We start from the raw sequence: 17,028 nt of genomic DNA on the forward strand, positions 1-17,028 counted from the left end.
GAATAGAAACACCCCTCCACAGAGAGCTGGGTGAGGCTGCCTGGGGTTATTTCTCCCCTGCATTCAGCTTCAATCACCTCATGCATCTAAGACAACACTGGGCTGATAGCAGTCGCTGACATTTAAATAGCAGCTGGAATTTTGCATCCCAAGAATTCAGAATTCTAACTCTAAGACATGAAGGCAGTAATTTTATAAGCGCAAAACCCTCAATTACCCTCTAGGATGGATACTCACTGTGAGTCCTGGGTCTCCTTTGGGTCCGTGTAATCCCTGCTTAGTGGAAGAAGAGGACAATCAATACAGGTTGGACTGAGTATGAAATCTTAGACTCTGAAAACGACTTCTTGCCTGTCTTCCTGGCGTGCCGGGCTCTCCAATCTCCCCTTTCTCGCCCTTCTTTCCCACGTCACCTCGCTCTCCGTGCTCTCCCTTTATGACACAGTAAAAAGGTAAGTTCAGAATGTGAATATTAAGGCCAAATAAGAAAATCTCTATAATCTGGTTGATTTGCAGCTGGTATCTCTCGAAGACCTGTGGTTCTTGTTGGGAGCAGTTTATTTATATTCCCTCAGCTACCAATTCATGGTGAACCAGAGATCTCAAAGTGAAGAGATCTCAAGATACCATCTGATCTACTCACTACCTTCAGGACATTCAACTACAGGAAGTCCTCAACATACAAACAAGTTCTGTTCTGAGAGCATGTTTGTAAGTCCAATTTGTTTTAGGTCCAAGAAAGTTAACCTAGGTACTCAACTAATATAATTGGCTAAATAGTACTATATGTTTAACAGGCTATCCTGACACTTGGTGGGGAGAAATAATATGCAGGTGTGCATCATTAAAGTTCATAACTTGAAAGTTTGTATGTAGGGGGCTTACTGTATCAGAAGATTCAACTATTGCATCATTTACGAGATACCTGATTCATCTAGCATCTCCTACATGGCATGTTGTAAAGGTTTATTTCTTTATTTGCTGGCCTCTGAGAATTAAGAAGGGGATTTTATAAAGTGAGTATGTTTACAGATAGAAAAGGTGAAGCATAAAGATTTAATTTCAAGTGGATTTTTTTCCTCTGAGAGATGTAACGAGAAGCATAACACATAGACAAGAGGACTTCCAACGTTAAAGTTAAGCTATTGTGATCCTAAGCCTGAGCATTTCTCTACCACACTGAAACACTTACCTTCTGGCCTGGGAGGCCATGGCCCCTTGTGCCCTTTGGCCCTGGAAAGCCTTGGGGTCCTTGCTCACCCTACACAGGAAATGAGAAAGAGATGTTCTTTTTAATTTCCCAGGGTAATTCAGAATATTCTTTGGATCAGAAACACACAGTTTGAAACTGCATTACAGAATTATGTAAATCTCACTCTGTCACCCAGGCTGGAGTGCAGTCATGCTCATGGCCACTGTGGCCTCGACCTGCTGGATTCAGGCGATCCTTCTGCTTCAGCCTTCCAAGTAGCTAGGAATACAGGCGTGCACCCCCACACCCAGCTAATTTACTGATTTATTGCAAAAATGAGATCATGCTATGTTGCCCAGGCTGGTCTTAAACTCCTGGGCTCAGGTAATCCTCTTGCCTCCACCTCCCAAAGTGCTGGGATTACAGGTGTGAGCCATCATACCAACCTCATTTTCTGAAAGAGAAAATTTCTTTCTGAAATTCATATTTATCATTTGTACCCATGCTTTTGTGTTTTAAGTGTGTATGTATATATACCAAAATAAGACATTATATGATTTTTAATACTTTAAAATTCAAATAAATGATATACTTATTTATCTAATTTATTTAGATAGATATCTTAATAATGGAGGAAACAAGGCTGTAACAGCAACCTTCCACAGTTAACACCAAGGAGTTGTTGATACAATTCACCTGCACTGTTAGCTCCACCTCTGATCATTCTTAGCAATATTCAGGACTTGTTTTCAACTTTCCCCACTACATCTTGACATATCGCTTGCCCACCAAAACCACACAAGTGTCAAGGCATTTCAGGATGTCGAGATGAACCAAAAATAATCACTAGCAGGTGATAGTCCTGATGATCCTTGGCTGCTGTACATCCCTACTCAATTCTGCATCATATGAGCAATGAGTCTGCTGCAAAGGCTCAAAGGACCATAGCTCCTGGTGGTTGATCTATTTCGCTTCGGTAGTGGCTCCCAAAGGCATCCTGATCACCCCCCACCAAAATCATTGGCAGGCTTGCTACCAAATCCCAGGCCCAGCCTCAGATTAAATGAGAATCATGGGTGGAAGCAGAGGTACAGTACGCATTTTGCCATAAGTGTATAGGGCTTGGGCACCACTACTCCAGATGGCACGATAGGGTTTATGTGGTGACCCCTGAAAGGGCCCCAGAGGCTTGCTTGGGGACCATCAAGGCTTTGGGCATCTCGGCATCCCTAAACACCTTTACCTAACTCGTTGGCTATCAAGCTTTCTTAAGTCAATAGGGCCTGTTATTTTTTAAATTATTATAATGAAATATTTCAGGCCTAAAAATTATACAGAATAAGATAAGCTCCTGTCTACTATAAGTCTCATAAATAAGAATGCAGATTCTATTGAAAGCCCTGTGTACCCATCACCAATTTTCTCTGAGAGAGGAAATTTCCCTGAAATTCATATTTATCATTTGTACCCATGCATTTGTGCTTTAATTGCATATGTATATATACCAAAATAAAACATTATATGATTTTTAATATTTTAAAATTCAAATAAATGATATATTTATCTATCTAATTTATTTACAATTTATCAATTTGAAATTTATTTGTGTACATATATGTGGTTCTAATTTGTTACTTTTCTCTGTTGTATAGTATTCCATTAAACAACTGAACACAATTTATTCATTAACCTATTGAAGGAAATGTAGGTTATTTATAATATTTCTATATTAAAATAATGCTTAAGTGGATACTCTTTTATATACCTTTGCACATTTGTCCACATATCTGGGGGAAACTCTTCCATCAAAACAAATATACAGAAAGGTACAAAATAAAATGAACGCAAGTACAGACTCTGAACGGGGGTTTGTGTACCGATCCCTAACTCATCACACACTCCCAGCATATTTTGGTATATTGGTATGGGTATATTGGCTTGACTGAACTCTACCGCTCTTTTTATCTTCTGGCATGTTGTGTTTCTACATGTATTGCAAGTACGGGGTTATAGTCTTGCCTTGTCAATTCCACACCAGAGGACTAGAACAAGTTTCTTATAATGGTCAGACTACAGAGAATTTAATTCCTTGAATGTTTTTTTCCTTTTGGTGTCCCTTGAGCCAAGCCCAATGCCATAACCTAGTGGACCCACTGGGAACGTTGATGCAGTGTTGTACAACGACGTCTTGAGCCACCTAAGGAGACTCACCCCAAAAGCCAGGAAAGGAATTGGTACCAGTTAAGTAAGTGCTAAACATTAAGTCAACACTTGGCTTCCATGTTGAAAATTCAAGCAGAAGAAAGAATATCTGTTTTCTAGATGGCCCTCCTACCACAGGTGTCATGAAGAGGAACAGAAGGGAATGTGTGGATAACACAGGCCAAGCTCATCACACACTCCCAGCAAAACACGCCGTAGCAGGGGTGGGTCTGAACATGAAGGCGAGAAGGATCTACCGACATACAGACTACATACACCTACATACGGACTGCATGCCCAGAGTGACATGAAGGACACAGGCAGACACCTGCTGAATCCTACCATCCTCTGTTCAAATCAAAGAGAACCCAAATATGAATGTTATATAAGTATCCTCTTAAGAAAGATATCTCAGTTAAGGCCACTTCAGCATGAATCTGTTTTCTCAGATATTTTTGTGGAGGTGAATGAGGACGTCTTCACTCAGCGAGGTACCCAGTAGAGAGGCAACATTGGCTTGTCTGGGAGAGGTGTCAGGCCACCGCGCCCAAGTCAGGAGGGTCCAGTGAACCAGGTGTAAGGGCGATTAAAGGTTCATAGGAGAACACATAGAGGAAATCCATGGTTGGATTTGTCTCAACTCCAAAGAATAGAACAGTGTGAAAACAGTGGGACGGTGGTGTGATGTGTGGTGTGATGGTGAATCATCACTGGGAGTTACCTGTTTAGACAAGGTGGGTCCAGAAAGAACAGACACCTTTCTGACAATTACACAGAATCATTATTTCTTTGACAACATTCCTACAGTGACTAATACAGAAGAGGTTCAATAAATGTATAAGACTGACTAGTTGCCTGTAAGAAATGACACCATTTTCTGACAAAGTTAAAAGCTATTATGACTCCATTGCCATGACCTGAGGCAAAATGTCAGAGTAGCCAATTATCATGTTAGGATCAGCCCCTGTTCAGGAATTTACTTTGCATACCTCATAATAGAAACATTTTCTATATAATTGTTAACACTGTAGCTATTCCAGGCAGCTGGATTTCCCTATAATAAAGGCTTTTTTTTTTCTTTGTAATCACCAGTTTCCCTTCAAAATACTTAAAAGCTTCCTATAATTTTCAGTGTAGATTATCTAGCTAAAAAAAGTCTGGCAAGTAGGTCTATGTCTGAGCTTGGCAAAGGCAAGTGCTGTCCAATGAGATTTTTCTCTTTGTAAGTCTCAGGAAAATGATAAATGATAATCTGAGTACAGGTTAGAAGCAACTGCAGGGAAGAACCTGTCTATCGGAAAGTATAATTAAATCCAAATTTCAAAGTTTTTTAATCACTAGATCAACATATCCCACTCACAAAATGTGATGGTTCTAATCTTTCAGATATATTGCTTGTTCTCTGGGAAAGAAATTTCTAAGTAAAATGCAGAACTACCTAGATGTCTCGTGATATATATATATATATATATATATATATATATATATATATATATATATATATATATGTTTGGTTTTTTTTGCATTACTGGTATGTCAGGAAACAACAGTTTGTTTTTTTTCCCCAAATGTTTTCTCAGTAAGGTGCAGTAAGAAAAAAAATCTGATTCATAGATGATCAAAAAATGTAAAATGGATGCTTAGCCTCTGCTCAGCATGTAAGTGGGGGGAAATGCTGCTGTCATCCTAAAAACAGTAACAAAAAAATGCTAACTAATCTGTGAAGTCACAGCTTTTTTTGAACCTGCAGCAGTGGCTGCAGGGCAGCCAGCTAACAGCATCCAAGAAAACCTGGCAACCTCCAAGGACACACAGGACTCAGGCACTCACTTACCCGATGAAGACGCCAGATGTCATTTAGGAAGAATTCAGCTGAATTGTTTAATGACCTGTTAATGAGATGAGAGGGCGGAACCCCTGGAATGATGAGAGGGCGGAACCCCTGGAAAACTACACCCACTCTCGGGATCTCCTTGGGGACTTTACAGGTGCTCAAGAGGAAGAATGGAGGCAGGTGGAGTCTGGAGAAAGCCTCTGTGCTGTGGGGGGTGGGGGGGATGGGGCGGGGAGCATCAGGCCTGAGTGTCCTAGGCTGTTCCTGCTGCTGTAACAAAATTCCATTGACTGGGTGACTTTTAGACACCAGCCATTTATTTCTTACAGTTCTGGACGCTGGGATGTCCAAGATCAAGGCACTGGCAGGTTTAGTGTTTGGTGGGGCTCTATTTCCTGGTTCATAGATGGTGCTTCCTTCCTGTGTCCTCACATGGTGGAAGGGGAAAGGCTCTGGGGCCTCTTTTATAAGACTGAGCTCACTCAATGGAGAGAAATGAATCCCTATTCACTACCTTTTATCAGTGGTCATAGATTTGAAAACACAGCACCCATGTTACCATAAGCCTTGTAATTTCTATAGCTTTTTGTGTGTTGTAACTACTAATCAACGATACACCAATCAACAAAATGTCGTAGTGAATAACGTTTTAATTTGTAACAGGTTCTGTTAACTCCCTTATTCTATGGCAAGCTTATTCAACTGTTCAGTTTAGTGTTAATGATAACACTGTGAGCTCCCTTTTGTTAGCCAGTGCCAGGAAATGTAGGCCATAAATGTTATTATTGTCAAAATGCAGCTGTAACTTAACTTGAGTTCTCTACAATGCTCTGTCAGTCACATAGTCAATGTATAGGTACCAGCAACCCTTAATTTATAAAAATGGACTGTGGAACCTAAGAGGTGAGCAGAACAGTTCCAGAAATATCAGGAGCCAGGTTCTGTCTCCCTGAATTCTGAATTCAGAAATAAACTTCTTTCTGCCATTGCCCTGCCTCTCAATTCATAGGTGTCGAGAGAAAGCACCTGAGCGTTTTTACTTGGACTGTGGCAAAACAACATATAAAATAAGTGGGTGAGTGAATGAATGAATGAATGAATAGAATGAGTGGTTGCAAAAAGATGTCATCTACCACACGGTAGTAGCTGAAGCATGTGAGTATATGGTTACTTTGCCTACCCAAAGGAGCCCATAGCCTGAAAGTACATCAAGAGACCTGAAACAAAGCCATGGGTGTGGACTCTTCCCTTACTGGAGAGAAAGAGGATAATTCCTCCAAGAGAGGAGCCTTCCACTATTAGCAGATGCCTTTCCATATCCCCAGGAATTCACCTTTCACAACTTCAGTCCCACCTTTCAGCCAGCAGGGCTGTCCCACTGGGACACAGACAGCTCACCAGACCCATGCTGGTTGTCTGCCCCCAAACTGGGACTTTTATCCTCACAGGGATAGTAAAAATGCTTACAGAGGAGGGGGACACCAGGGCTGAACAGCAAGAGAGGGGCCTCAGCTACCCCTTCCCCTCCTGTTTGAGCCCATGCCTCCCAAGTTTCCTCTGTCATCTCATGGGTCACCATAGAGATAATTATTAATGACACATATTTATTTCTAAGAAGAAACACTAATTTCACATTTACAAAAGGGTACTAGGAGGTCCACCATGAAGGAAAAAGACAAGCTGTTCTAGGATTGTGGCACTTGTTCAATTGCTTTGGACTGCAACATGGAAGATGAGAGAAAAAAATAAACTATGGTACCCGAATAGGATCTTGGCCCAAACCCAGGATGAATTCACCATGTAAGTTTTCATCTTTATACTGTTTTCATTTCACAGTTAAGCTGCTTTCCTCATTACCATTTTCCAACTCTTGCTAAGGGACAGAGGGCTAATGTCAGTAATTATGAAAGGTGTCCAAGGACCAATATTTCCAGCTCACACAGAAGCCTGGGCTTCTCCTCCATCCAGATTTGCAGTCCTGTCTGAGAAGCTGAAGAGACCTGGTCACATACTGAAAACAAATGAGACTTCTGGCTAACCTTCAGTTAGAGGTCAGCTGGGACCTCTAGTTTAAGATCACTTGCTGTAGAAGCTCTGGGAAGCATTTTTACTTTACTACAGAATTTTCTTTGCTGGGATGTAACCATGCAACCCGATTAAAAGTTTAAACCTATCCCTGTTACTTTATCACAGTCCCCAAAACATCCCAGAACAAATGTGTATCGTTCTTTCCTCTGCTTCCCTGTAGTTTGCCTTTCCCTCCTTTCTGATTACAGTATTGCTAATAGTGAGTAAACAGTAGAGTTGGCAAGACACAGTGGAGTGACCTGCCTGAATAGTCACCTAAGCCTTGGCTTGGAATCCAGGAACCACTTTGTGCTGAAAGGGACTGCTGTCTGCTTTGTGGGTCCAGATAGTTCACTTGAGAAGGAAAATGATCTTTCTCATCAGCCTGTGTAGTTCATGGTGATAACAGGTGCTGACCCAGAGACTCCCAGAGCACCCCAATGGTCTACATCTGAGCACTGATCCCCTTCCCCCTGAAGTCCTGATCATGACACTTTTCTGTTGTAACTAGCAGCTGCCGTGTCTCGTGTCCCTGTGTGAGCTCATGTTCCCATTTAATTTCTGTAATAACCCTGGGAGCAAGCTTATAAATGACAAAACCGAGGCTTTTGCAAGTCTTTCGTGTCACCTTGGATTATATCTAATTTCATAATAATGCTTTCAACAGTCATTTTCTTCTCTCAATGCAAAGCTGACAGTTCCTGTGAACACACACTGCTGATTCTCATTCTCCAGTGCTATCTCGGCACAAAGTAAGAACCAGGCATCTTACCCCTCTCTAACATGATAATCAATAACTTTCAGCTTCTTCAAATCCTTTTCCTTTGAGGAACAGAATTCTTCTGACTGATGGTCCCGTTTTGACATGTTAACATTCTCCAACAGGGGCTAAGATAGCCTAATGCTTACTCAACAAAGCAGCCCATTTGGTTAGGAAAAGACTCCGTGAGTAAGTTACGTGTTATCAGATGAGTCATTTATAGGTGTGTAGACCTGTCTCACACCTGGCCAAGTACAGTCCTAACAGGCTTTATAGAACAAAAACATGACTTCATTGTATCTGATTTTGATTCAAGTGGTTCTCTAGTCCCATTGTGCCTGGTGAGAAGCAAGGGCTGCTTTTGTTTCTAAAAACAGTTCAAAACTAGTAGGCACTGTTTGTACCTCTTCTTTCCTGTCCATGGCCCTCTGTTGAGGGACTCTGTTAGTAACCTGTCAGCCATGTACAACAAGGGTTTTCAAAACTGCTCCCACGGAAATGTCCATGAGCTGGACCAAGATACTGCTGACATTAATATTGATAGCTGTATTTTTTTCCTATTGCTGTTGTGATGAATTACCATGAATTTAGTGACTTGAAACCACACCAAGGTATCTGGAAGTCAAAAGTCTAAAATCAATTTCACTGGGCTAAATAAACAAAGCTGGCTTCCTCCAGAGGCTATAAGAAGATAATTCACTTCTTTGACTTTTTCAGCTTTCAGTAGCCACCTGTATTCTACAGTTTTCCTTAATCTGCCTCCATACCCTAGTCTCAGTTTCCACCATCGCATTGCTTCTTCTGTAGCCTAATCAAAGCAGGCAAGGTTGACATAGTTTAGAAGTAATTAGGCAGGCGGGTCTAAATTAAAATAGGGTAAGCGTTCAGACATACTTATCTGTTCAACCTTCACCCAACCGACCGGGTATATCAGACCTGACCACCTTGTGAGTTGGAATATGGAACTACTAGTACAGTAAATTACAGGAACAATAGGGAATTACCCAAAACACAAACATGATGTTCTAAGAAAAACCCAAATCTAGTTAGACAGTAACTTTCATTATTTAGAAGGTCCTTGTGACCTTAAAGTTTGAGAGATGGTCATCAAAACTTGTAACCAGACACCTGCAGCCCTCCACTCTTAGATCATGGCTTGCTTAATCATCATTGTAAAAGTATACAAAGCTTCTTGTCAAAGGCAAGCATATGCTGTCTCTTAAGGGACCCATGCTCTCTCTTGAGAACACCGCTTTCTTTCTAAAAAATTCTGTCTTAAACTATACTTAGGACACCCATTGAAATTCTTTTCTGTGGCAGAGTCAAAGAAAACATGGAATAACACACTGCACCCCACCTCCCTCTCCCTCTCTCTTATAAGGATACTTTTGATTACATTTGGGGTCCACCCAGATAATCCAGGACAACCTCCCCATCTCAGGGTTCCTTCTGCAGTGTGAAGTGGTAGTATTCACAAACTCCAGGGATTAGGACATGGAAATCTTTGAGAGCCATTATTCAGCCTACCATAGTGACTTTTGCCCTATTTATGTAAAAAAAATAATAATTATATTGTCTATAATTTACCTTTGCATACTTCCTTTTAGACAGTATCATGAATATATGTATGCCCAAGTTAATTTATACTCTAGGGTTCCTGAGTTAACACTTGAAAGAGTATATTCAGTAGTTGCAAGGCTTGTGCTTCATGGATAACAAAGACAATTTACCTTTAGTGAAGTAAGGAGTGTTTAAGACTTGTACAAGTATTTCACCTCTTGCATGAGTGGGACCTAAGAGGGCAGTGAGCTCATCAGTCATTCAGAACAAGTGCCTCCTACCCTCATCCCATAAGGAAGAATTCTTCACCTGATTTGACTAAAAGGGTCACTGGTTCTGTCATGAGAATACTGCTGCATTTTCCTCAGGACATTCATTTTATGCAAGGTGCTTAAAAAGACATAGAATTGGAACTTTGACTAATCTTTCAGTATAAGCTTTTGTGCCTGCTTGTTAATACACAGCTGAACACAGGGTAAAGTTCTGTCTGAAACTTGTTTTAATGGAAACACCCCACCTGATGGCAAGGTTGTCTAGGAGGAAGCAGGTAATTCTCCCCAACATCTCATCTGCAACGGCCATTCTTTTGATAGCCATCAAATGGAATCTAACAAATTGTACTTATCCAAATTGGCCTAACTCAGCCCACAATGGTTAGAGCCAAATGTTCTCAATTTGGAAATATTTTCCCTCATCATTTTGCTAGAACTTTTAGTCCCTGTCTCTATTCTTTTGCTTATAACCACTAGCAGATGATAAAGTGATTGGACAAGTAGCAAATGAATATTCGCAAAGAATCTCAGCAATAGCTGAGCCACTTAAGTGGACTGTTTGATTGCTTCATGGACACATGCTCATTGTGGCGATTTTCTATCCAATTCCCAGAATTTAGTCTTGCTTTCCTATAATAAAATTGGTCTTAGTTTAAATCCTAGACTTAAATACATTGATAGTGAAACCGCCTATAAATTAGCACTGGACCGTGTAATCAAAGCTACAGCTATGGCTAGAAATTAACAAATATATTCCTTCTAAGTTGATTTGCAATTGCCTTCTCCTCCTGACTGGGGAAGAGAGAAAACAGTCCAGACAACATAAAACAATTTGAGGAGACAAGAAGTCATTGAAAGACAAAAGTGGCATCAGTCTCCAGGGACCCCACATTCCCCCACACCATCCTCCTAGATGACCTCCTTAATGGCTCAGGGACCAGGGGGTGACATCTGATGGACATCGAACTCGCCTCATCAATAAGCATCATTGCAAAACCTAAGAACAGTATTTGAGATATTAGAGACCTTTTTCAGATTTTGGACTCTGGTGGACCTTAGGCCCCAACCAGGCCAAAACACCAGGAAGTCAGTTGGATGCTCCAGAAGGCCATCCCTCAGAAGTTGACTCTACAACAGGAAGGTAGCCTCCACCCCACAGCATCAACCAGTCAGCAGTCCCTGTCCCACAGCCTTCCAAGTTCCCTTTAAAAACCTTATCCTCTGAGTCTTCGAGGAGGTAGATTTGAGATTCCTCCCGCTTTGTGATGTTCACCTCTTTCTCTGACTGCAGTGGCTGCGTCTGATGGGGTATTTTCCAGGCAACTGGCATAAGAACCCTGTCTGGCTGTAACACCAGGTCATAGTGCGAAGAGCACCATGGCTTAGGGGACTTTTCCAGCTGGCCTTAGTCACATGAATTAACTTTTCCTTCTTTCTCAATAGCTGTCTGGAAAACCTGTCACATGTTACGAAGGTCTTACATGGCATTTGAACATATTAACACCACAGAGACAGGGTTGGCTTGTGGCAGTTGGCTCTGTAGAGAGAAGGACGTGTGGAACATGCCATTGGCTGGCCATCTGCATGGGGCTGTCCCTGGTCCTCCCCGTGAGTGTCCAGTGGTTTGTGTGTTGAGTCATCGCTGTGTCTTTAATGACCCCAGTGCCTCTCCTGGGCTCTTATGCTCTTCAGATAGATGTAGGCCACACTACTTCCTTTCACCTTCATGCTGGACTTAGCAATCTTGTCCACATCTACAACTTGAGAAGTGACCCTATAAGGCTAATCTCCAGTTCTCTAGTGCCCAATCTTCCCTTTGTCTCTAAACTCCAGGCTTAACTTGATTCTTACTTTCTAGAGCTTTCCGTGCACTAGTCATTTTAGAACCAAATCCACCAAACATAGGGCTCTGCTCAGCCAGGTCTGCTTTTCACCTTTTTCCCTCCTTCACTCTCCCCTCAGACTCCAGGCTTGGGATTCTCTTTGTGTTCTGGCATCTGTTCTCCCTGGACACCCTCATCCAAAAAGTCTTCTCAGGTCCACCCCCATCTCCCCTATCAGTCTGCACCTTCTCAGAGCTTGCATCCTCAATGGGTTTGGATGCTCACACCTATCTGTCCTACACATCACACACTCCCAAATAAAGCAAGCTCATCTTATTTTCCTTTCTACCTTCTAAGGTGCCTATTTCAGGGCCTGGTACATCATAAACTAGAGAGAGTGGATGTGAAGGTTGGCTATCTTTTTGCTAAAAGCTGCCTAAAGATCATGACCCTAAACTCTTTTTTTTTTTAAATTGGGACTGGAGTACAGTAGCACAATCACAGCTCACCACAGCCTCGACATCTTGGTCTCAGGCAATCCTCCTGTTTCAGCCTCCTAAGTCCCCGGAATGACAGGTGCACATCATCATGCCTGGCTAACTTTTCACTTTTTTGTAGAGATGGGGTCTTGCTATTCTGCCAGGCTGGTCTCAAACTTCTGGATTCAAGCAATCCTCCTGGCCTCTGCCTCCCAAAGTGCTGGGATTACAGGTATGAGCCATCGCATCTGTCCTTAATCTCTGTCTTGTTTAGCCTTATTTGCCTATCAGTCTGATTGAAGGCAAATTTCATGACAAACTTTTGGGGTCCAATGTGGAAAAGAAATAATAAAATAGGAATGAATGGGGAAATGTCACCTGCGAATTCATGATTCAGGGGCACCAAAGGAGGTGTTCGCAGCCGGGTTCTCTGGCCTGAAGTGTGGAGCCGAGTCCTTCCTTAAAGCTCCTGGCCTCTGAGGCTGCTGAATAACGCAGGCAAGGAGTGCCCAGAATCAGAGAATCACCACAGCTCAGCTAAGAAGCACGGTGTTGATGGCACAGGCTGCCTAGGCAAAGTGTGCAGGGACAGCAGGAACTGCTGACCTGGCAGCCACAGCCGCCACCACCGTGGCCCCATGCACAGCACCCCTCCCTGGCCGACACCTACGATGAACGAAAAGGCTCCAAGAAGCATCACACACTTTTCAGATTCCTCTTCTCTTTTCCATCTACCCATTCGTTCACAGACAAGAACAGACCCAGAAACAGCAGGAAGGCCAAAGCCTCCTCCATGCTGATTTCATCCTGCAGTAGGCTGAGTCATGGTCCCCAGATAGCCAGGCCCCAATTCCTGGAGTTTTGTTTTTTAAAGATTATCATCAATGTAAAAGAGTCTTTGCAGGCTGGGCACGGCAGCTCACACCTGTCATCCCAGCACTTTGGGGGGACGAGGCCGGAGGATTGCTTGAGACAAGAAGTTCAAGACCAGCTTGGGCAACATAGAGAGACCTCATCTCTAAAAAAAAAAAATATATATATATATATATATGTGTATATATATAGGCATGGTGGCACATGCCTGTTGTCCCAGTCACTCTGAAGGCTGAGGTGGGAGAATCGCTTGAGCCCAACAGTTAGAGGTAGCAGTGAGCTATGATCATACCACTGCACTTCACCCTGGGCGATGGAGCAAGACCTTAACTCAAATAAATAAATCAATGAGAGCTTTTGCTGATGTGATTAAGTTAAAGATCTGGGCCTGAGAGGATAAGCCTGGATTATCTGGGTGAACCCTATATGTAATCATGAATGTTCTTAGAAGAAGGAGGCAGAGGGAGATTTGACAGACAGAAGAGAAGAAGGTCATGTAATAGGAACAGGGGGACACTGAGTCAGGAGAAAAGATGTACGTCATTGACTCGGAAGATGGAAGAAACCAAGGAGTGTGGCCCTAGAAGCTAGGAAAGACTAGAAGAAGATTCTCCCCAGAGAATCTCTGCACTCCCTGCCATCACCTTGATGTCAGCTCCAAAAGATCCTTTTCAGACTTCCAGGCTCCAGAGCTATGAAAGAACAAGTATAAGCTGGGTTATGCCACTAACTGTGGCATCTTATTCCAGCAACCTTAGGAAACTAATACGGATACTAATGTCATCATTGCTCCTGCTTTGAGCCTATCAGACCATGACATAGAGCATTTTGCATTAAATTATTGAAAAATAATTTGGCTCAGAAACTGCACCAGAGACTCCCCAAGCTTGGGCAGGAGGCCCTTGGATATGGAGGGAGTAGGATGCTTCCAAGCACACAGCCCACCTCCCACCCCGTCTATGATGGCAGTGGTTGCTGAAGGAGCACCCTGGGCCTGTGAGCCATATGGGGGTGGGGGAATGGGGAGGGGCACTGCCTTCCTAATATATACAAGCATGCAGGAAGCAGGCCCCTTTTCAGGGTGACCTAAAGATGAAAATGCACATCCACACAGCAGCACTGTTTATAACACCCAAACGTAAACACAACTCAAATGTCCATCCATGGACAAGTGGATAAACAAAATGTGGTATATCGATACCATGTAGTATTATTTGGCCATACCTAAAAATGGTAAAGTTCTGGCCAGGTGCAGTGGCTCAGACTTGTAATCCCAGCACTTTTGGAGACAGAAGCGATTGACTGAGTCCAGGGGTTCGAGACCGGCCTGGGCATCTTGGTGAGCCCTCATTTTTACAATAAATAAAAAAATCGGGCATGGTGGCACACACCTGTAGTTCCAGCTACTTGAGAGGCTGAGGCAGAAGGATCACCTGAGCCCAGCAGGTTGAGGCTGCGATGGCCATGAGTGTGCACCTGCATTCCAGCCTGGATGACTGACTCCATGTTGGGAGCCAGCCATGGAGGCCTGCCTGCTGACAAAATCCAGAGGGCTGAAGACCCTGGGTCGCAAAGCGATCCTGGACAGCTGAGACCCTTGCTTCTTCTACTTTTGTTACCAGAAAGTGCTCGATTTAATGTTTGTCAGGGAACTCATTGGTCTTGCCAGGAAACTAATCAATAGAGATTTTAAATATCAGGTGTGGGTAGATAATTACTCACATGATTTTATTTCTTCTGACTGGCGACTAATTGGAGAAATTTGAGAAGCTACAGTTTGTATTTTTAGGAAGAGTGCCAATGCAAAAATTATATTTACTTAATTTCTTAATTCTTACATGTGGTGTATTATGCTTAAAAAATTAACAATCCCATAAATATTAGAGAACCCTTGCCTTTACTTCCCTTTGTTAAGGAGGCTTGTAATTCTGGTGACTTGAGCCTGAGAGGCCTTTTGTTTTACAAATATTAAAGCTCATTCTCCCTGACAGGAAATAATTAATGCAGATTGTAAACACCAGGTGTGAAATTAGGGAAAACTAGTCAGGCCAACTTGGGGCTAAGAAACATTGAAAATGTTGCTTTACCCCAGCTAGTTGCAAATTGCTGTGTAAAGGTCACAGGTGTGACTTGTTAATCTATGTGATAATTGTAGTGCTTAGAACTTGGTAGTGATTTATAATGTAATAGTTACAGGAATAAGTAAGTTTTGATGGACATTAACAAATGGTAATCATTTAAAAATGTTAGAAGTTTATAAAATTTATAGTTAATGTTTAGGATGATAATGTTTTAAGATCAAAACAGGATGGACAAAGATACATTGCCTGTCCAGTCCATTAAATTGTAACTGATTGCCTTGGAAACAAAAAACATGTAAGGTATAAAAGGAGTTGGAAAAGACAATAAATCAGCATTTGTCCTGCTTGCAGCAGAGTCAGTATCTAAGTTTTTTCTCCTGTGCCGATGCTGTCCCTCTTTCAGGAAACCCTGACCCGCTGGAGCTGGACTCCGGCAACTCCAGAAAAAAATAACCAGATAAATTTCTGAAACAACTTGGATGACCCTTGAAAACATTTGTTGTATGCAAGAAGTGAGTCACAGAAGAGCATATATTGTGTGACTCCATTCATATGAAACATCTACAATAGGTGAATCCATGGCAACAGAAGGGAGCTAGGCAGTTTCCAAGGGCTGAGAGTTAGGTGGGAAGGGAGGGAAAGAGACTGCTGAGGGGTACAGGCTTCTTTTTGGAATGATGACAATGTCCTAAAATCAGGTTGTGAGGACAGTTACACAGCCCTGTGAAAATACTAACAACCACTGAGTGGTAAACTTTGGATGGGTGAATTGTATGGTATATGAGTTACATTTCAATAGAAATGTGTTTTTTTTTAAACAACTTACAGCCCTCTTCCAGGGCCCCTATCATCAGAGCAGTGGTCCTCAAATGATAGCACACATCTGAAATATAGGGCTTATTAAGACAAGGATTATGGATGGGGTTCCATTCTCAGAGTTACTGATTCACCAGGTCTAGATGGGGCCAATACCTGCATTTCTAACCAGCTCCCCGGATGGAGCTAATGGAGCTGGTTGGCAACCACGCTTCGAGAATCACCTGTTAACAAGGTCCAGTGAAAGCTTTTCACTTAGTCAGAATGCCCATCTACAACCTGGCTCTGGGGCCAGCTCTGCCTCAACCTAACCCTAATTCACATAGATCTATTTCTAGTTCCCCCATACTTTCTGGTCATGGGTGAATACCCCCCTTTACTCAAAAAACCTGGAATGATCTTTTGGAGGACAGGCCCCTTAGGGTACAGGCTTCCCCCACTAGGTGAGTGTTCCAGGAACCCATTGGCATCAGTGGACCATTGACCGCCGTGAGAGGCTGGGTTCGGCTTCAGTGATTTTTTTTTTTTTTTTTAGATTCTCTCAATGCATCTGCCCATTTCATGATGGGTAACTTACGAGCACACCTGTCCATACCACACTGAGAACTTGGCAGTTTTTAACCCCAAATGGCATGACTCCCATGCCCCATTGTCCCTATTCACCTGATTTCACCTGAGTCACTTTTTTTTGTTTCCCCAGATGACAAAAAATCCTTAAAGGGAAATGTTTTGTTCATGTGGAAGAGGTGGAACAAAAAAATGGCAGAAGTACTAAAAGGCATCAAAATTGATGGGTTCAAAACCAGTTTTGAGCAGTAGAAAAAGCATCTCAATAGGTATATTGCATCAAACGAAGAGGACTTTGAAGGTGGCTGAAGTTTAAACATGTAAGAATATATAATTTTTTAATAAATAAATTCCGGGGTTTTTTGGGTCATTCCTCATGTTTAGCCCTAATGTCTAGCCCAGTGCCTGGCCCATAGCCGCTCTCCAGTTAATGCTATTGAACCAATGTTTGGGCCACACAAGCAGGTAACTACTTCTTCCTAAAGCTGGTGCTACCTTCCTT

At 42.4% G+C, this 17,028-nt stretch overlaps 1 protein-coding gene across 1 annotated transcript in view; it reads right to left on the reverse strand.

Annotated features, from left to right (window-relative positions):
* Positions 1–17,028, reverse strand: part of COL28A1 (collagen type XXVIII alpha 1 chain) — a 193,856-nt gene that overhangs the window by 29,402 nt on the left and 147,426 nt on the right. Inside the window, exons 27-29 of the mRNA XM_008063194.1 lie at positions 1,193–1,261; positions 352–432; positions 238–273 (exon numbers count right to left, since the gene is read on the reverse strand). Coding sequence (XP_008061385.1) covers positions 238–273; positions 352–432; positions 1,193–1,261 — 186 coding nt within the window. The remainder of the gene's footprint in view (positions 1–237; positions 274–351; positions 433–1,192; positions 1,262–17,028) is intronic.

This window comes from Carlito syrichta, unplaced genomic scaffold, assembly GCF_000164805.1.
Source record: "Carlito syrichta isolate Samal-C Ts95f unplaced genomic scaffold, Tarsius_syrichta-2.0.1 Scaffold306634, whole genome shotgun sequence".
In the NCBI taxonomy this organism is placed as follows: domain Eukaryota; kingdom Metazoa; phylum Chordata; class Mammalia; order Primates; family Tarsiidae; genus Carlito; species Carlito syrichta.